Source organism: Naegleria lovaniensis, assembly GCF_003324165.1.
Source record: "Naegleria lovaniensis strain ATCC 30569 chromosome Unknown tig039, whole genome shotgun sequence".
Lineage (NCBI taxonomy): Eukaryota > Heterolobosea > Eutetramitea > Acrasida > Naegleriidae > Naegleria > Naegleria lovaniensis.
Window position 1 is genome coordinate 246,465 of NW_025407861.1, and position 20,252 is coordinate 266,716.

At 36.4% G+C, this 20,252-nt stretch overlaps 11 protein-coding genes across 11 annotated transcripts; 3 read left to right on the forward strand and 8 right to left on the reverse strand.

Moving 5' to 3' along the window:
- Positions 1–128: 128 nt before the first annotated feature.
- On the reverse strand, positions 129–1,466 carry C9374_009944 (uncharacterized protein; the record flags this gene model as incomplete). The annotated part of the gene is made up of 1 exon (XM_044700187.1): positions 129–1,466. The coding sequence occupies one exon, from the start codon at positions 1,464–1,466 to the stop codon at positions 129–131; it is 1,338 nt and encodes a 445-aa protein (XP_044544495.1).
- Positions 1,467–2,614: 1,148 nt separating this feature from the next.
- Positions 2,615–3,727, reverse strand: C9374_009945 (uncharacterized protein; the record flags this gene model as incomplete). The annotated part of the gene is made up of 1 exon (XM_044700188.1): positions 2,615–3,727. One exon carries the CDS (start codon positions 3,725–3,727, stop codon positions 2,615–2,617), a length of 1,113 nt encoding a protein of 370 aa, XP_044544496.1.
- A 506-nt stretch (positions 3,728–4,233) lies between these two features.
- On the reverse strand, positions 4,234–5,565 carry C9374_009946 (uncharacterized protein; the record flags this gene model as incomplete). The annotated part of the gene is made up of 1 exon (XM_044700189.1): positions 4,234–5,565. One exon carries the CDS (start codon positions 5,563–5,565, stop codon positions 4,234–4,236), a length of 1,332 nt encoding a protein of 443 aa, XP_044544497.1.
- A 481-nt stretch (positions 5,566–6,046) lies between these two features.
- On the forward strand, positions 6,047–8,709 carry C9374_009947 (uncharacterized protein; the record flags this gene model as incomplete). The annotated part of the gene is made up of 2 exons (XM_044700190.1): positions 6,047–7,112; positions 7,199–8,709. 2 exons carry the CDS (start codon positions 6,047–6,049, stop codon positions 8,707–8,709), a joined length of 2,577 nt encoding a protein of 858 aa, XP_044544498.1.
- A 29-nt stretch (positions 8,710–8,738) lies between these two features.
- C9374_009948 (uncharacterized protein) lies at positions 8,739–9,513 on the reverse strand (the record flags this gene model as incomplete). The annotated part of the gene is made up of 2 exons (XM_044700191.1): positions 8,739–9,288; positions 9,386–9,513. 2 exons carry the CDS (start codon positions 9,511–9,513, stop codon positions 8,739–8,741), a joined length of 678 nt encoding a protein of 225 aa, XP_044544499.1.
- A 392-nt stretch (positions 9,514–9,905) lies between these two features.
- C9374_009949 (uncharacterized protein) lies at positions 9,906–10,460 on the forward strand (the record flags this gene model as incomplete). The annotated part of the gene is made up of 1 exon (XM_044700192.1): positions 9,906–10,460. The coding sequence occupies one exon, from the start codon at positions 9,906–9,908 to the stop codon at positions 10,458–10,460; it is 555 nt and encodes a 184-aa protein (XP_044544500.1).
- Positions 10,461–10,712: 252 nt separating this feature from the next.
- On the forward strand, positions 10,713–13,310 carry C9374_009950 (uncharacterized protein; the record flags this gene model as incomplete). The annotated part of the gene is made up of 1 exon (XM_044700194.1): positions 10,713–13,310. One exon carries the CDS (start codon positions 10,713–10,715, stop codon positions 13,308–13,310), a length of 2,598 nt encoding a protein of 865 aa, XP_044544501.1.
- A 930-nt stretch (positions 13,311–14,240) lies between these two features.
- Positions 14,241–15,248, reverse strand: C9374_009951 (uncharacterized protein; the record flags this gene model as incomplete). The annotated part of the gene is made up of 3 exons (XM_044700195.1): positions 14,241–14,252; positions 14,326–14,406; positions 14,715–15,248. 3 exons carry the CDS (start codon positions 15,246–15,248, stop codon positions 14,241–14,243), a joined length of 627 nt encoding a protein of 208 aa, XP_044544502.1.
- Positions 15,249–15,399: 151 nt separating this feature from the next.
- C9374_009952 (uncharacterized protein) lies at positions 15,400–16,904 on the reverse strand (the record flags this gene model as incomplete). Its single annotated transcript, XM_044700196.1, has 3 exons — positions 15,400–15,501; positions 15,604–15,974; positions 16,073–16,904. The coding sequence occupies 3 exons, from the start codon at positions 16,902–16,904 to the stop codon at positions 15,400–15,402; spliced, it is 1,305 nt and encodes a 434-aa protein (XP_044544503.1).
- Positions 16,905–17,283: 379 nt separating this feature from the next.
- On the reverse strand, positions 17,284–18,600 carry C9374_009953 (uncharacterized protein; the record flags this gene model as incomplete). Its single annotated transcript, XM_044700197.1, has 1 exon — positions 17,284–18,600. The coding sequence occupies one exon, from the start codon at positions 18,598–18,600 to the stop codon at positions 17,284–17,286; it is 1,317 nt and encodes a 438-aa protein (XP_044544504.1).
- An 83-nt stretch (positions 18,601–18,683) lies between these two features.
- On the reverse strand, positions 18,684–20,008 carry C9374_009954 (uncharacterized protein; the record flags this gene model as incomplete). Its single annotated transcript, XM_044700198.1, has 2 exons — positions 18,684–19,759; positions 19,930–20,008. The coding sequence occupies 2 exons, from the start codon at positions 20,006–20,008 to the stop codon at positions 18,684–18,686; spliced, it is 1,155 nt and encodes a 384-aa protein (XP_044544505.1).
- Between the last annotated feature and the right edge of the window lie 244 nt (positions 20,009–20,252).

Below are 20,252 nucleotides of genomic sequence, written 5' to 3' on the forward strand. Positions count from 1 at the left end.
TTTCGATTGACTCGGACGCGAATTATTTCAAAAGTCTGAAACCTAAGTTGTATTGAAAGATTTAAAACTCGGTTTATTTACACACTCGCAAAATTGAAAAGAAGTAAAAAAGATGGTCGACTAAATACTCACACTGACTGTGGTGCCACCATATTAAGGCTGGACAACAAACCATTCACAGTCAATGAACCAAAATTGTCTCCAATAGGAGAAATCATTTGCAAAATCACATCGACAACTTCTGCTCGATATTGATAGTGTTTGGTTAAGCGAGCTGCTAACGCTTCTCGTACACTCATCTCATCGAGATCTTGTTGTTCATAGAGTTGAGACAGGATGACTTCCTTGTCTCGGCTACAAAGTTGATACAATGAAACACCCAAATGGAAAATTTCACAAGCAATCATGTTAGTGTTGTCCTTGTTAGAAAGTTCAGAGGAAGTGGAAATTAACTTGCTGGATGGAATGACAAATCGTTTGTCTCGACTCGATCGATTTAAATTTGGTGATTTCCATCCAAAGTCTGATAAGGCAATCTTAATTTCATTTGTGTCATCATTAAACGAACGAATGAGAATATTTTGTGGTCGAATTTGACCATGAGTCAATGGTGTTTTCTTCTCTTGTAATAATTGAAGAGCGTGACACACTTGAACAATGACTTGTTGAACCATTTCATCCGACAAGAACAATCCTTCCTCTTCCAAGAAGGTTTGTAAATCTCCCAATTCAATATATTCCATTTCAACAGCAACTGTCGTTTCACCCACCATACAAACATCATGTATTTGCACAAAACATTCGTGTTGCATAATGTTGGATTGAATATTCACAAGTGAGTCAACTAATTGTTTGGCATGTGAGGCACTCTCTGCTTGAATGAGTCTCAAAATTCTTCGAGTTGAATCATGTTCCGAATGTTTGACTTGATACAAACACGAGTTGGGTTTCCGACTCAATCTCTCCACACTTTCAAACTTGGCCATGAAATGTTCTTGAACTTGCCAATCCGATTCAAATTCCATCTTGGCTACAAAACGAGGAGAAGGAGAAGAACAACCTTGAGAAGGATGTTGGGCGAGTGAGAGAATGGAAGAGCCTCTTCGTTTCCGAGTTGTTATGGTTGTTGTTGTTGTGTTACAGGAAGTCGTAGTTGTTTTCAAATAGGAAGGAATTCGGAAAGTATGATGATGATGATGATTAGAAGAATTAGAAGAGGTGGTGGTCCATTGGGGTTTCATAACTCCATCCGTAATCTCTAACAAGGTTGCAAAGTTACAATCAAAGAGAGGATTGTGTTGAGTAATCCATTCTTGATTCGTTTCATCATAGATGGAAGATACATCATCATGTTCAAAAGGCTTTTCATCCATTGATATTCCTTCATTTGCTGGTACGGGTTTAGCTTTCACGGTATGATGGTTCGTTGCAATCTTGACCATCAATTTCTTCATGAGGTTGGTCATTGTAATTTTTTTGAATTTCTTCTAAATCGGGTAATGGAGGATGGTGATATCTTGTGTTTCCAGAGAAGTTGTGTGCAATGTCGTGTTGATGTCGTGTTGATAGTATTGTATTGATTGTTGTTGATTGTTACGTGTTGGTAGTATTGTTGTTTTTTCTTCAAAAGAGAAAGTTGAACGTTGGAAATAGAGTGAGGCATGTTTCGGAGTTGTTGTTCTGGAAAAAATCGTCTAGAAATTTTTGGATCAAAAATAACAAGGAGTGTTTCAAACAAAATTTCGCCCATGAACATTTTTGTAAAAAAATGACAGTTGAAAGCTCGAAAAGGTGTTAAACTTGCCAACTTGAGTTTTCACACTCAATGAATTGTTTGAAGGGATGCATTTGTTACTCTCACTGTGGTTGTTCTGCGTATGAGAGGTTGCAATTATTTGAAATTTTATTTTGCCGTATTACAACGGAAGGACTGAAACGTCACAAAAACTTTCATGAACAAACTTCAATTACAATTGGTATCGAATTCGGTAAATTTTTAGAAGAGCTGAGGCGCTTTTAAAGATATTTTAACAATTGGCCGACTTTTGTTTCGTTTACAGTTTTTAACGAACCGTTTACAGTCCTCCAGTAATGGTTTTCCAACGACAGTAATGGGACTTCTTTTTTGGTGAAAATTTGCATTAATTCCAGACCTGTTTGGTAGGTGTTGGCTTGTTTTGAGAAGTAATCGAGAGTGAATGTAGAATTCCGATTTAGATCCTTTCTGAAATGTCAAGCCACCATGGACACGACAAGGATTATTATTAAACACAAACTTTGATACTTAATACCAAATGGTTACAGAGCATCAATGAGGAGTGGAAAGGTTTCAGACCAACTATTTCAAGCAGCTGCTGGGCGTTTCGATCTGGGTTTCAAACCCAATCTTGTAAAAGAAAGTAATTATGTAAATCCAGATCATTTAAGGCTCGATAGAACTGATGAGGGAGTTTATGCTCTGGCCAATCTCATTTCCTTGAAGGTAGAGTTGATAAGATGGATGTGAGAAAACGTAACGGAGAGTATTCGAATATCAGAATCTTTGTAAAGACTTTGTGATAGAGTTACCAAAAAATGTCGCAATTAGTAGCCTGAGGGATGATACAATAATAATTTACTTATTTAATAACTTTAGAGATCTAGAGAGGGTTTGTTTCGTAATTCCACTTACTCCCTCAATACTGTCCAAATTAATGTCCTTAATTTGATCCTTCTCTCCAACATATAAAATACAAACGGCAGCTATTGTGGCAGGACTCTTTCCAATTAAAGCATTAGCCATTTCGTCATGATCTTGAAAGGTCATTAGTTTTTCAATAAATTCCACAATTTGGTATTTCACTTTGGTAGATAACTTTAAATCATCTGCAAATTTCTCAACATAGGATTGTGGTGAATTGTACTTTTCTGTTTGAATCAATTGTCGTGTATCAGCGTCCTTATTGATCAACGAGATCCATGTGTTCAATGATTTCAGTTTCACTTGCAACAAGACAGAATATTCCTTGATCGTTTTTGCAATTCCTTCTGCCTTGAGACCACAATACAAACATGCACCAATGCATTCTGGAAGTGTCTTCTTATTCAATTTGTGCTTGTGATTTGTGTACAAAATTTTCAGCAATTGTTTCACTCGAAATGTATGTTTCGATTCCAAATTCAACTGGTTCAACATAATATCCGAAATCTTTGTAAAACCCTCCAAAAGAAATTCTCGCTCCAAATTTTTCGAACCTAGTTGGATGAATTGTTTGTTTGCATGAGTTGTGTTTGCAATTCGAGTTCCCAAAGTTAAATCTCCACTATTGGTACGATTACCTGTTGTTGTCATCATGATCACAGTATTTTCATCCATGTCAAACAATGACTGTCCCACTCGTGAATGCGAGGCTTCTGATTCATGGAGCGCATTCTCATCCTTAAAATCTCTCTTTTCTTCTTCATTCCAATCAATTAAATGATTCATCACAACAAGACCACAAGCCCGACACACCATAGTACCTTCGGAACGATCCTGTAACACATTCTCATCGCTTGCACAATTACTACAAAGCAACGGATTGAACATGGATTGCTTTTGAAGCATTAACTGAATTCGGAATGAATAATTAAACAACGATGATGAAGAACATTGGATCGGAGCAGAAGAAGGTGGATTTAAATGAGGAGGGGGACGATACCTACTTGGAACGAGTGGATCAGGCATTAGGGGTAATGGTCGATTCATAGAAGCTGTTGATGATGATGGAATGCAAGGGGCACGAATTTGATATTTTTTTACAATGCAATTAAAATTTATTTGAAATTTCATTAATTTCACCTTTTTCGCACTTGAAAAAAATTCAATGTCAATCTGATTCATAATTTAGGAAACACATAATTTTGAATTACTTTTTATCATCATTCAAATAGGTATGAAAGGAATATTGGGATGTTGTTTGGTCATGGGTCACATGGTTCCGAAACGTCATGATGGAATCACACACCCAACCACAATGGGTACAAATGGCATAACCATGCAGATCATCAAAGACGACATGTTGATGTGTTTTACAGTAAAAACATTCAATGTATGGAGGAGGATTTTCTGGTCCCGAGTCCGTCATGATGACATTTGGTTTTTTTAATTTCACAAATTTCACAATATTTAGTTTGAATTTGGTATTTTTATTTTGTTTGTTGAAAATGTAAACTCCGTTCATGATTTAGTCAACCAATATCAGAAGGCACATTCTAAATTTTCTTTCTATTCTTTTCTACCAAAGTGGCAACAAAGAGAGGACTATAATTATCGACAATCACAATATTCAACTTCTTTCTTGGGAGTGAACCAGACGCAATCCAATTAGCAACGACAGGATTCCACAAGTCACCCGCATCGAGAAGTGATTTTGGCTTTGCAATAAGACCAGCAGCAATGGTCTTTTCATTAGGTGTAAGCAAACCTTGGGAAACAAAGAATTGCTTGTCAGTGTCACTTCTACTTTGTGCACTCTTTGACAACTTGTCATAGAGATCAGTAGTGGTCTGAACATTGGGCCAAGGTGAATTGATTTTCGATTGTGGCCATAATAATCCTTGAGATTTCTTGACGGCATTTTCATTGTCGTAGAGAACAATTATTCTTTGTGTCGTTCTCCAGAATTCTCGTAGTGAAGAGTTGGGAGAGAATTTGGTAGAATCGGCCAACAAGTTACCGAATTTAGCTTTCAATACTTTGAAAAGATATTCATGGTCACTATCGTCCATATCATAGAGATGATTAAAATCAAGAATGATGATTTCCTTCTTTCCCTTTGTCTTGGAGAAGGTGGCAATGTTGTCTAAAATTGGTTCAATGGGACTGTCAAAGAATGTGTGACAAGTTTTCAACATTTGAACCTTATCTTTGATTTCCTTATCTCTGCACAAACGAATGTCCAAATATCGAACTCCATCTACCAATTGGTTATACGCAGATTGTGACTGAGCTCGAGCCCAATTAGCAATAACTGTATTGGCCACATTCTTTGGATAGAACTTCAACACATTATTCAGCTTTTTGATTGGTTCCTCAGCATTTGGTGCAATCTTGGATTCAGCAACAATCTTGGAAGTGAAAGAATCATGAGTTCCAGGAATGAGGAGATTATTCAAAGGCAAATCTCCAATAAACAACACCAAATCATTCATCCATGTTGCCAACGATCCCTTACTATAGAAAGGACCATCATATTTGGGAATGGGAGGATTGAAAAACTGTTGAGCCTTTGAAATTTCAGACTTGACTTTGGAAATGACTTGATCCGTACTCTTCTTGACCTTTTCGACGATATGATGCAAAAACAAGGTATGAGCCATTCCTCTCTGATTCAATGCTCTCTCCAATTCATACATGTTTCGATGCATGAGATGTTTCTTTTTAGCCCAACGTTTCAACACACGAAAGGCTTTCATCAACATTCTCTTCTCCTTCTTGGTCTTTCCGAATTGTTTGATAAATTCAGTTTCTGCTTGTAATAACTCTGGAGTTGGAGCCCATTGATGGGATTCCTGAATACAACAACAACATATGAAGAGGAACATCAAGAGGAGAGAGAAGCTTGTAAGGACGAGGAAATGATGACCTCTCATACTGGAATGGCGAGACCACCACACACCTTGGAGACAAGTCATGCTTGTGGTTGTTGGTTTGTTTTTAAATTTTGGTAAATACTTACTGAACTACAACCAGTAAATGATAGTACAATGGTTCGAGGAGTTATACAAGATTGAAGTGACATGATGTCGAACGGGCGGGTTTGTATTGAGATGACGGGAATTGATTTCCATTAGAATACAAACATTGAAATGGTTTGGAATCAATTGTAAATCTTTGATTTTTCTGCGATCGTGAAAACCATAGAAATTCAAAGTTACAACAACTTTTCAAATTACTTTTCAGAGTCATTACATTCCTTTCTGTTCGTTCGAACCATTTCTTTAACGTTACATGATTCGTCCAAACATGAAACCTCAACAAGAACTCCATTCACTTTCCAAATCGGGGATTTCAAAAACAAAAAAAATGTCAAGCCTTCCTCGTCAAAGCCCTCTCTCCATAATATCCACGAGACGGAGAGGCTCGATCGGAAAATCAACCGATGATGATGATGATGATGAGAGGTTACCTATGGGACCAACCACTACGAGTACGATGAGAAGGAGTATTACGGAAGATGATGGAAGTGCTTTGGAAGTTGCAAATAATTATCATCAGAGTTATAGTACCAATAATAATATTTCAATAACACCACCTACTTCATCTCCGAATACATATACAGGTATGAACAATGAAGATGGTAGTACTGTGATAAAAAGCAGTCCAAGAAGAGGATCTCCTCCAACACATTTGGAAACCACCAACAATGGTACCAACACTTCTGCTGCTTTAAAGACTTTCAATATGCCCCGACAATTGCCAACAGGAAATATTGGATATGCTGGCGGTAATTCAACAAGTCAAATTCAAAGTTTTACCTCACATGTTACGTCCCCACCTACCAATTCATCGAGTACATACATTCCACATTCCCAACAATTATTTATATCGAGCAATGAAAAAATTGAAAAATTAATGAAAGACACCTTTGGTTCACAACTCTCTGGCTTATCCAAGACCATTTCATTTTTGCAGAATGTGTGTAATATTGAAGAGAACTACCAACAAAAAATTGCTAATGAATGTAGCAATAATTTTGACTCCTATTTTCAAGGAGAATTGGGTAAGATGCTCAATTCATGTAGAAGTTTCTACTACAAAAATTCTAAAAGCTCTGATCGATTCACAAGAGATGTGAAAAACTTCCTTTGTGAACCTCTACAACAAATCTACAAGGATCTCAACAAGAAAAAGAAGCTCTTCAATCAAACACATGACAATATTTGTAAAACACATAACAATGCTCTTAATGACCTCCAACACAAACGGAAAAACAATGACCAAAAGCGTCAAAACTTAGAAAATGCAGAAAGAAAATGGAAGTTAGCACTTTCTCAGTCACAGTCAGAAAAGTCAAACAAACATGAATCAATGGCAGCCTCTATTCTCAGCACTTTTACCTCCCTTTCTAACGAACAAACAAAGTCCAAATGTAAGTGTTTTTGACAGTTTTGTGTTTGTTAATTTAAAGCTTTTACACTGCGCCGTCGCCTTGTGTTTTATAATTACTCTAACAAGATGAACAAAATTTAGAGGAATATTCAGAAAGTGAGATTGAATTGCAACAATCCAAGAAAAAGTATGACTTGCTTGTTCATAATTCACTTCAACCACAATTTAAAGCCATGTCAGATAAATTGTGTGAACAATACACAGAAAACGGAACCATTATTCATCTTTATATGCAACACTTAACCAAATTATTAGAAGCAAGAGTAATAGAGGCTCAAAATAATTTAGATACATTTAAAAAATGTGTTGATTCAATGAAGTTGAACGACATACAAACCTATTTGACTTCATTCAAAATTGATGTCGAGGAGCCAAAGCGTCACAAGGAAGATCATTCCCACAGTTTTGAGAAGTCAAATTCATCATCGAGTATTGGTAGTACTAGCAATACTACACCTTTTATTTCTGTGTACAGCCAAGAACGAGACGACGATACTGTTTACTTTGAAAATGTTTTGAACGAAATTTGGAAGAAAGACGAATCCACAGAATTGTCTACTCAGGAGTCTCTTCTCAATGCAGAGCCACCGCAGAATTCAGAGGGGACATCTTCCAATGACTCGGAGAACATTATCGTACGCCCAATTGTGGACAGTAAATACATGTCCATGTTAACTGAAACCAAAAACCGCCTCAGCCAATCCCAGAAATGTAGGCTTGGATTTTGTAAAGTTCTCAATCAAAAACGGTCAAAAGCATGCTTCACAAAGTTTGATTATTTCCAAGATCTCGCAGAATTAATGGGATATTGTTTGGACCTGGCTCACTCACAATCTGATCAAAATGTTGGAAGATTAATTTTAAACATGACACAAACATTTTATTATTATGGTAATGATTATCCTGACTTACCCGAGAACTCTACACTACCCAAAGAAAAGAAGAAAATATTTGTTTACTCAATTCTCGATGATATGGACTGTTGGCAAGACCTGAGATTTTGGGAATATTGCCTCTATGACGCTCTAAACAGTGAAAAGCTAAATAGACAAACGAGTAATCAAGTGGATAGCCAACAATGGCAAGCAGAACATGAAAATGTTGTTTTTGGTATACTGAGCAGTTTTTGCTTTACCATGAACGAGATGAAAATCTCACCTCGTATCATTCGACAATTTGCCGACAAAATGTGTAATATTAACTCACTGAACGATGACTACAGACAAATGGTTCTGTCTGTTGTTGACAATAATAGTTCTCTCAATGATCATGGGCATGAAACTGAGAAAATGTCCAAATACCGATCGAAACGTTTGGGAATGGTTATGGAGCATGATTCGAACGAACTGGATTTGTTGAGAATCAAAATTCAATTAGAATCAACTAAAATTGAGAAGGAATATTTTTCTCCAACACCAGAAACGAATTCCAAAGATGAAGCCATTGATACTATCCATAGAAGGGAATATGCATCTCCACATGACGAGCATAATAGTCCACCCTGTGATAAACTCGAAGATGATCACAATGAAAGTACTCCAGTGCAAGAAGGTGAGAACAAAGGCGTATCTGAATAAGTAAATTTATACTGAAATTCATCAAATTTTTATCTATCTTCTTGAGTGGCATCCACAGACCATTTCAACATGTTCAAAAATTGAGAAATAAATTTTTCACGATCTTCCTCATCCAACACTTCAAAATGCAATTGTCTTAATTGAGTCACATTGAGGGTTTGAATCGCTTGTCTTTCAATTTTTTCTTGTAATTCTTTGAACGTTTTCAAAATATTTTCAATTTCTTTCTTCTGTCCAATAATACCTTGTAAATAAAGAGATTTAACAGACAGCTCCAGAGAATGAGTAAAAGTCTTGTCCTCTTCAGATATTTCATTCATGGATGCATCATAAATCTTGATGAATTTCATTTTCTTTGAAAGAATGGTCATTTTGTTCAATACACGATCATAATTCTCATATTCTGCAAGTAATTCAGTTCTGAGATTATTTCTCTTTTGCAGGAGTTCATTCACACAAGATTTCAAATCAGCAATATACTCGCATTGAGAGCAATTCAAAGATTGTTGATCATTGAGAATCCAATTAAATAAATCTTGTTCACATTCTTTCAATTCTTTTTCAAGTTTGTCAATTTTTCTAATATAAAGGAATGTGATTATTTGACAATGGAATATTCTTAATTTCACTTTTGAGATATTGAATGAATGAATCGATATGTAAACCATGTTTGTACTCAAGATCTGATTTCAATTGAGCATTCTCTTGTTGATATTGTGAAAGATGATCGAATAATTCCTTTGTTTTCATTTCCTGTTCAGAGAGTTGTTTGATTAATTGCAACTTGTCTTGATTGTGTTCCATTTTTTGTTGTGACAGTTTCATTTCAAGAGATTTCACTTTCTGTTCGAGTTTCTTGTTTCGTCGTTTCCATTCATCAAGATTGTCACTTGAGCTTATTGCAGTTGAAATGCAAGTACTGTTAGAACGACAATTAATGACTATGTTATGCATGTTCGAAACGTGATTTGGAAATTGTTGAATTTGTTGTTGAATGTGGATGGAATTGATGTCATTTTGACGAGTGGTGTCTGCTTTTCATGATTGTAGACAGGATATAAATTGTTGAGCCTTTGAAAAAGTGTTGTTCATGATTCAAGTTGTATTCATTTCAGTAAATCCAACAACTGAAAGCTTAGTAGGAAGTTGTATTTATTTTTTTCAGTTGTTCTCAGGAAGATTGTTTTACACAAAAAATGAATCGAGACCAAATTGAGGACTACATCACGAACAAACTTCAAATCCCACAAAAGAATTTCGAGCTCCGAGCCCCTGTATATTACCGATTAAAACCAGGAGTTAAGGATCCAAGAGAAACTGAGGATAAAAATTCATTGTTGGGATTTTTAAATTCTTCGGAAGAACCACAACAAGAATTGCCAAATGATTTGAGTGTGGTGGAGCCTGTTCCGAAATCAAAATCAGCGGAAATGTTTGAAGAGAGTGAATTTAGAAAAGCATTAACGGATGAACAAATGAAGGATTTTAACGTCTTCCGAATGTTTTACAAGATATTTGGAACAAAATGTTTTTCGTATGCGAGTTTAATTTCTGCTGGTATTTCAATTCCAGTTACATTATTCGTAAATTATAGATTTAGAGGACTTGGAAAGGAGAGAGTTGCAGCAACCATTGAAAAGGGAGCTTGGTCCTTCTTCTTACCTCTCTTTATTGTTTATCCAATTTGTAGGTACAATAAGACTAAGACGGATGATAAATTGAGAGAAGCTATTCGAGGAAGAAACTACTAATGTAGTCACAACAAACAGTTTACACAAAAAACTCTAGAGTGTTGAACAAGTGGTTTAAACTCCCAACTTTCTTTGTTGAATTTGTTAAATTCTTATGGATGCAAAAGAAAAATGAACCATTATTAAATTGAGTTCATGCGAAACTTTTAAAAGGAGAATGTTCTCAATTCATCAATTTCAACCTTGAAGTGTCATCATCTAATGCATTATTCATTTACTCGTGAACTTGTTCAGCAAGAAATCAAAAAAAAAATGTCTCAATATCTTGCGGCACTTTATGGTGACGATGATGACAATGAAGATGAATATTATTCATCATCCAATGATGAAGACTCTTATTCCGATCAAGATCCATACAATGAAAATCAAGAAGAATTAGTAACTTCAGAAGAAAATGATGAAACAGTTCCATATGAACCAACTTCTCCCAAATTCAGCGGATTGATCACCTCTTGGTCCCATCCTCAACTATTTCCTCCGAAACCTTCCTTGAAAAACATTGTTCCCTCCTTGTCGCGCTCAAAAAAGAAGCCTGAACGTGTGATTGAATATATTGATCAAGAGGAGGCTCAACAGTATCAAGACAAGATGTTTCATTCTCAACAACAATTGGAACAATGGAATCATACGTACCACAAGTTCACGATGAATGAAAAGACAAGTATCATTACCAAAGTTCCCGTACGATATGTTGAATCTCATAAATTAATTTATGAAAAAGTCGATCATTTGAGTTCAACAGCCAAGACTAGTAAATCATCTAGAGATTCGATTCAAGCAAAGGTGGTGGACATGAGTTATGACTTGGCACTTTCAAATATAGTAGGATGTTTGTCGTCTCAATACATTTTCCTGTCAGGAGGAGAAAAGCATGGAAATGCCTATCAACAAATCCTAGCCTTTGATATTCACAACAAGAAATGGCATAATTTTACAGAAATTTACAATGGTTATTACAGCTACTTGTGTAGAAATGACATTATTAATCCACCACCGACAAAGGATCACATTCTCGTCGAACTCAGTGGTAATTTGATTTGGGCCAGTTGGACCAATTTCTTTTTCATACGTTCACCTTCTTTGAATCTAGAGGGCGCTGCATTTTCTCGACAATGGTGTCCTGTGGCCATAGAGGCATATGACACCATTGATTACACGACCAATTATTCATATAGTACTTTTCAAAACAAGTTTTGGATTTTTGGAGGACGAAGTTTGGAAACCAAACAAGTCACGAATCAATTGGTAGAATTTGAGTTGGGTCGAGCAAGCTATACCAGCATTGGTTTGAAACAACGATTAGTATCGAGTGAAAGACCTCCTTTACCGAGAGAAAATCATGCTCAATGTCAAGTCGATGATAAGATTTTCATCTATGGAGGAAACTATATGGAAACTCATCAATTGTTAAATGATTTACATATTTACAACACAAGTGCAAAACTGTGGATTGAGATTGATTTGAGCTTTTCTCCTCCTCCCATGAGAAATCACTCCATGTGTTCTGTGGGAAAGTATATTTATTTGAGTGGTGGTATTTTAGGAAATAACAAAATTGGTGACGTCTTGTATCGATACAATGTCCACAAGGAAACATTTTCAGTCGTCATGCCAAACCATCAGGATGCTCTTGTGTGTGCTGCTGGAAGAGCATACCATTTCAGTATTGCAATTCATGACCATATTTTACTCGTAGGTGGTTTGTGTGACTTGGAAAATCGAAAATATGCACCACATGCAGCACTCCTTCATCATACCTTAGATGATGGTGTTGAAAATAGTGCCTATGTCTATCTTAAACATCAATTTTCAAAACAAAAACAAGGAGATTTAGAGAATTATGATCTTGTACTGAGAGTGGCAGATCGTCTCAATGGTGAATCACATTACCTCTATGGACATCGAACTCTTCTGATGACTCGAAGTGAATATTTTAAGAAATTACTCAAAGAAATGGATTCTCAACAAGTAGAATATTCAGAAGATGGAACTAAAATGGTCATGAATATTGACAAGTATCATTTAGATGCCATGCAAGTTTATGTGACATTCCTCTATACTGGAAATGTAATTTTACCTGAAGACGTGGAAGAATCATGTTTACAAGAAATTGTAGAATTATCAAAATTTGATTATCCCAAGCATGAAATATTTTCTGACATTTCACATCGAAAAAAGATTTATATGGATTCATCAGCACAGATTTTACGAGAATTGAAAAGAGATTTTAACCAATTATATTCACAAGTTGAACAAACGATTGACAACCATACACTCTCAGAGCCAAGTTTTGAAAATTCCTACGCCGATGTGACCATTCAAATTTTAGATCCTCACACTCATCAAGTAGTACATCAATTAAGAGCTCACAAAATCTTCTTATCTCGATCCTCATACATGGAAGCTGTATTTTCCTCAAAGATGGAAGAATCCACGACTGGAATTATCAAATTCAACGAAATTTCACTCAAAGGTCTTTTATGCGTTTTGAAATATTTATACACGAATCAAATTGTCATTTCGATTGATACGGCCATTGAAGTACTCCTTTGTGCATTGCTCTTCCAATTGAATGAAGTTGCCAATCATGCCAGAGGCATTGTGCGTGACCATATTACAGTCGAAAATGCATTAGAACTTGTGGCTTTGGCAGATGTTTATAATGACATTTCCATTCGTAATCATTGTGTCAAGATTATTTCAGAAAATTACACAGAGCTTTCGGGTAGTGAAGCGTTTCGAATGCTTCCTGAAAATGTCAAGTCAGAAGCAAGAGAAAAGTATCTGTACAAGTTGAGAAAATTGTCAAAACAAAAGACAAAAAAGTTTAATAATCATACGAATGAATAATAAACAATGCATGAAGATCAGAGAGTTAAAGGTAGGAAGGCTAAATTTATTGAAACTTGAATATTGAAATGTTTTTGTAATTTCAATACATTTATTCATCCTCAAAATGGTAAAGCTATCACTGTTTTTCCCATGTTGGACCATATTACAGTGTTGATGGATACCCCAGGCAATCAATTCGACTACCTTGAGGTGGATTTTGCAGTAAGTCTTTTCCAAATGAATACAAATTTTATTCAAGAGTATCAATTAAGCTTTCCAATATGTCATACATTTCGTGTGGAATTTGCTTTTGAGATTGAAACAAAATTTTAGGTTTAGGAATCCAAGTTCCATAATGAAGAAATTTTTTGTATGTTTTTAACAATTTTTTAAAAAACAATAATTTGATTAAAATTGACAATTTTTCAATTTTCATGTGATTAAACACTGTCGTCATGTTTTTGAAAGCAAAGGAGTGGCGGGCTACTTGGCTGATTTGGAGTTCATCCATATCAAATCCGTTCCCATGAGAGTTCCACCTGGTAGTGTTGACATTGATAATAATACACGCGAATATATTTTGAAACAACAAGAGAAAGTTATTTGGGGGCACCGTTTTCGCTGATTGTTTGTGTGAGGAGGTTGGAGTTGGTGACCTCATCCAACCAGTTTATGAACATTATTCAAAAATTGAATGTTTAAAAGACAAGTATTATTTGATTGGCGTGGAACCTTTGAGCATTAATTCATGTCTCTCTGGCTATAGAAGCTGTGCTAACATCAGTATGACCAACGGTGGACGTCAAGAAAATGACTTGTCAACTGCCAAAAAGGAAAGTAAGGAGGAATTTCATATCAACGTAGATGATGTTCTTGATAATGAGAATTATGAACGCGTTTTGAAGGAACAAGGTATTGACTCTCAGAAATCGTTCATCGTCCCAAAGTTCAACAAAACAGCTAACATTTTCATTTGTTTATGTTTGAAAGACAATATTGAGGTCCGTAAAGAGGAGAATATGGTTGTACTTACATGGAAAGGGGATTTAGCCTCCCAATTGGATTCATTGTCACTCAACAAATAATCAGCACAATGAGTTAGTACCTCTTTCTCCTGAAGTGCATAAACTTCATAATGCCGAACCACAATTGCTTACAATTCATAAAGAGGTGTTGGAACAAGAGTACAAAAATTTTATGTGTATTGTTGATCAATCAGTGAATATAAGTAATATATTACTTTATAAGCCTGCTTCTTCAACAACCTTTTGGTTCTGAATCATGCGAGAATTCGTCGACCACTGCCACTAAAAAGGAATCCCAAGTTCCTGTAACATTAAGGAAGTACCTTTGTTGATAATGAATTTCCAGGAAGATTTTGTACGATCCAATGATCTTTGCTCTCAATGAATTGCATCATACCAAAACTTGGTGAAGTGTGAGATTTTCAAAATATTGAAAGATTTCCAAATCGTCCAAATCTTGCTCATTCGCAAAATCAAAAGTTTCTCTGAATTGATAAAAACCATCTTGTGGATGATTTCGATGCCACTTTTTATGATTTCTTGCATCGCCACGAAGATCTGCATGATAGAGATAATACATCTTATCGCGTTTGATTTCAAGTTTTTCAGCAATGAATTCTGTTCGTTCAAATCCTTTCGGAGAGTTGTACTTGTGATAACTATTCATGAGAAAATAGGGAGCTTGAGTTTCATTCATTCTTGCGTCTAATTGATCGGGAATACGAGAAGATGTGTTGGGTGTGTTGTTGTTGCTGCTGTTATTGGTCACTTGCTCTGATCGATGAGCTCCACTTTTATATTCCATATTGGAGGCAGCATGTTTTCGAAACTTGGAACGACCTCCCTTGTATCGACGGGAAGCTGTTCGTTCGACACGTGGTGTTTGATATTTGACTTTGCCGGAGCGGGCAAGAGAACCGTAGAAACGCATGTTGTGTGTTGAGCTTTTTTTGTGTTGTTGAATGGTTGAATTTTAGTTTGGTTCCAGTTGAAAAATAAAAAACTAATAATAGTCGTTGTAAAATATTGAACTCGCAAGAACTTGTTAGACAAAACAGGATGAATCAACGAATCCTTATTCTTTACTCGTGAATGCCACAGTAAGCATTGATGAGAGCCTCAAAACCGGACGCTCTTGCATTGTTTTGTGAGCATACAGCTTCACACAAATCAGGGAAGTCAGACTGTGGGGAGTGTGAAAATGAAATACAAATGAGATTAGAAATTGGCATTTCATCATGCACAAGGTTACACTCTTTGAAATCGCGTTTTCATGAAAAACATACCGTTAAGCTGAGATAATCGGTCAAGAAGAGTAACAAATCAAAATCTGACACACGTTCGACAAATTTCTGTTTCTTTCTGTCTCTTAGAACCTCTTTCAGTTCATCCATGGTCTGTAGAACTTCATTTCCTGGTCTGTTTCTTGGAGGAAAGCCAACTTGGAAGTTTCCTTTGTGTGAAGAAATGGCAACATTACTCACCAACAATAAGGCATCAATTTCACTGGTCATCTTTCTCTCAACCTCTACTTGTTTTTTGGTTATTATTAATTCTGGATTCGTTGAGTGAGGTTCGAGCAAACCTTTTTCCCATAATTCTACACACTGTTTGCTGACTTGATAGGCCTCGAATACAAGTTCTCCCTCCTCATTTGCTATAGTTTTCAAAAATTCATCAAATTAGGTCATGCAGATTAATTTTTGAAAAATTCAAAATAAATCTTCTCAAGGATTCCTTGTCAAAAATACTTACGACATGCAGTAATTGTCACAAATGATGGTCCATACTTGGATTGGAACTCGGCTGCTTTTAATATTTCAGGACCTAGCAATGGATATTCTCTCTGACCATCATGAGAGAAAATCCAGCCTACCTTCTTCAATCCCAACATGGCAGCCAATGTATCGGCTCTGTCATTATAAATTGGATCTTCTACTTGAGTGAAGCCTTGTGGTGTGCTCTCTTGTTTTGGCTCATACATGACTTGAATATAGACATCTTGATAATCGTCATCTACATTGAAATTTTCATCCTTGCTTGCCTTTTTCTTTTCTTCCTCACTTGGTTGCGGTTTCTTGCCAGGAGTTGTTACACCATACAAGAATCCAAATCGTTGAAATTGGGATTTAGTTTGCGCAAGAAAGTGTTGGAATGATTGGCCAACTTGTTGGTCCAAATAAGCAGTCGAACAAATAGCATATTTTTGATGCTTGATTGTAATTTTAACTTGATTAACTAAATCTAAATATTCATTCAATGTCCAATGTTTCTTTCTTTCTCTCAAACCTAAATTATTTAAATCATCGCTCTCTCTGAGTTGAGCCTTTCTTTCTTCTTCTTTTTCTTGTTTTGATTTAAATTGAGTGGTATCATATGAAAACTCAATCATATCTCCGTGTTGAAGACAAGATTGAACTGTAGCGGTATCTTTGAGAGGGTTCTTTTCACGGAATTTGTTTACTGAGATGTTTGCATGGGGCACACTTGTTTCAGCCTCAAGTAATTTCTTTACATCCAAAATAGTTTGGTTCGCCTGTAAATCTAAACGGAATGTACCGTCTTTTCCTCTTGCTCTGATCAACATCCTTGTGATGAGTTTTGTTTTTCAGTACTTGGGTTAAATATGATGTTACAATTTTGTGTGAGGTTGTTTCTCAATCCCGAAGATGTTGTTAAACGAGAGTTATGATCAACGAAAAATCAACAAGATCCGATGACGATGGTGAAGAAGGAATGTATATGTACAATGAATTGAACGAAGATGATGATCCCGATGAATGGTGATGATCCAAAACACACTCTTGGTTCTATTTTTTGATGAAGAGCAAAGTTGGGAAGAAGAAATCTTGCTGCAGAACTACCGCCTAAATATAGAATGAGGTTTCCGTCTGTGCAATGTAACAAGTTTTCGAAATCAAAATTCAAGCGAAACATCGTCTTTATTACATTGAAACACCAAACACTTATTGTGAAATGTAGGAGCATGCTTCAAGGAATTGATCAAATGTAAAGGTGGCCATGCCATTTCCTTGCTTGTCAAACAATTGGAATGAATTCTTACAGGTTCCAATAAAGATTGTGAAATCAATGAATTCAGCAAAATTGAGAGCTTGCTTGTTCTTGCTGAAACACTTGAACAATCTATCGACAGCTTGAGGATTGATTTGATATCCTGACATTTGGAGAGCTGACTTGACTTCATTCAAGTTTAAGTTTCCGCTACGATCAACATCGGTTCTCTCAAACGAGGTCTTCATATTCATGAGATAATTGTGTAATTGTTCAAATTCTTGGAAACCGATTTGTCCAGAGTTATCCTTGTCGAACATTTTGATCATTCTTTGTGCAACCAATCGATCAAATTGCATACCTCCCTTAGACAAGCATGTTTTCAGTTCATCTGGAGATATTTGTCCAGATTTATCAATGTCAACAGCATCGAACCAAACTTTGAGTTGAGGATTGTGTGGTTGCTGAATTGGAGTGAAATATGGTTGTTGTTGTTGGCCAAATTGTTGAGGTGGCATTTGTCCAAATTGTCCTTGTGGAGGCATTTGACCGTATTGTTGAGGAACTTGACCAAATTGACCTTGTGGCATTTGACCATATTGCGATTGTTGCATTCCAGTTTGTGGTGGCATTTGACCATATTGACCTTGAGGTGGCATCTGTCCGTATTGAGATTGTTGCATACCATATTGTTGCGGAGGCATTTGACCAAATTGTTGTTGTGGTGGCTGTCCTGGAATTTGTGGTTTTTGTTGACCGAATTGTTGTTGTTGTTGAGGTGGCATTTGGCCGTATTGACCTTGAGGAGGAACTTGACCGAATTGTTGTTGTGGCATTTGACCATATTGTTGTTGTTGGGGCATCTGACCATATTGTTGCATTCCGGGTTGTTGAGGTGGCATTTGTCCATATTGACCTTGAGGAGGCATTTGACCGTATTGAGATTGTTGCATTCCGAAAGATTGTGGAGATTGATGTCCTGGTACTTGTGGTGGTTGTTGAGGTTGAGAAGGAACTTGACCAGGTTGTGGACTTTGTGAAGTCAATGGTGGAGTCATGGTTCCTGGTACTTGTGGTGGTTGTCCAGGAACTTGAGGCTGTTGTCCAAATTGTTGTTGTGGAACTTGTCCTGGAATTTGTTGTCCTGGTACTTGCGGTTGTTGCATATGAGAATATTGTGGAGGTTGTCCAAATTGTGGTTGCTGTGGTGGGACTTGACCTGGTTGGCCGTATTGTGGAGGAACGCCGTATTGTGGTGGTTGTTGTTGCATTTTTTTTTGATCAAAGACAATTTTGGAGCTCAAAAGTAGTTTACAATGATGCCAAAGCACTCAAAAGTGGTCGCCCTTGTGGGTTACAAGCGAAGAAGATTTTGGTCGTACATGGTCCGAATCACTTCTGCAAAGATTTTGCGTGAAGATGCCATGTGATGTTGTGTGAAAAAGGAGCAAGAAACGAGGGGAGCGTGATCAATAGGTTTGCTCGAAGAAGGCAACCATGGAGTCAAATCGAGGCTATCCTTGCAATGTTGAACCAGATAATCACAAGCTTTCTGGAGATGCGTCGCATCAGGAGAGTAAACGGCAAGCTCTCTCTTGAATTGATTGTCCTTGTCGGTGTAGGCACACATGACGTAGAGAATGTCAAGCTTTCTGTTCTCCAAAAACTCCTTAAAGGATTGAACAAGATCGGGATCTTTTTCAAACCATTCATCGAGTGATCGCTTTGCAGTGGCAACGCCAACAATTTTCGAACCCATTTTCCACTCCTTATAGTCACTTCTCAACAAATCATGTGAGCTTAACTTGGATACATTAAACCGTTCAAAAAAGAGTTTTTCAAATAATTCATCTTGATCCTTCTTGGAGAAGGAAATGATATTAGCAAGTCTATTTGCTTGTGTTTCATCTTTTGGAGTAACCTTTTTAAATTTTGGATCCAAGTTCACAGTATCTAGTAAAATGGTGCCAAGAAGAGCTTCACAAAACTCCCGTTCCTTGTTCAAAAATTCATCGGTCATTTTCTCTGCAATCAGAGTGCATGTAGAACCAATCAATTCAATGGTTCGATTCTCAGGTGTTACTGTTGATGAATAATGTTTTTCATCTGCATGATGATCAATAATTTCAAAAACAAACTTTCCAAGAAAATCCTCTTGTTCTGGAGCTAATTTGTTGTGATCTGTCAAAATTACACGTAAGGTATTTTCCTGTGTCAATTTTTCGAGAATTCTAGTCAAAGTTGGATTTTGATGATAGAAAATTAAATCATCGGCTCCAACTCCAAACTTTTCTAAAAACCATGTGGCATCAGTTCTTAGATTATATTCATCTTGTGGAATGTTTAAAATAGGAAGTGTTTTCACATTGTTCTTTTTCGAAAGAGCATACGAATATGTAATGGATGAAATGATTGAATCCAAATCACTTGCTAATAATTTTTCAATTGAAATAATAATTGAAAAGTTTCGGTGTTTAAACAATGATGAATTCAACAATCATGGTCATATTTTTCAATTGAATCATCATTTTCATTTCATCATTTAGTCAAACGTTCCGATTCAGCATTCCAAAATACAAATGCCATCATGACCAACAAACCTTGATTTCCAATACACACTGAATGAATGGAATCGTTATTCTTGAGAGAGTCTTTGCACGAGCGCAAGAAGGCTTTCATTTTTTAATCTATTAAGATTTAATATTCGCTTTAATAGTTCAGCAATCTTTGTCCGGAAATCAAGAGATAATATTATATGAATCTACATTATATGACTCTTGAGAGATGTTCAATACACTTATTGATTGATAAGTTTTCATAATATCTCATGACGATAGGGCCTGGCGCCAAAATATTTTTCAATCAAGCACCCTCATAAACAGCCTCTCTCAGCGCTGCTCGTCATCTACAGTTACACGACGTG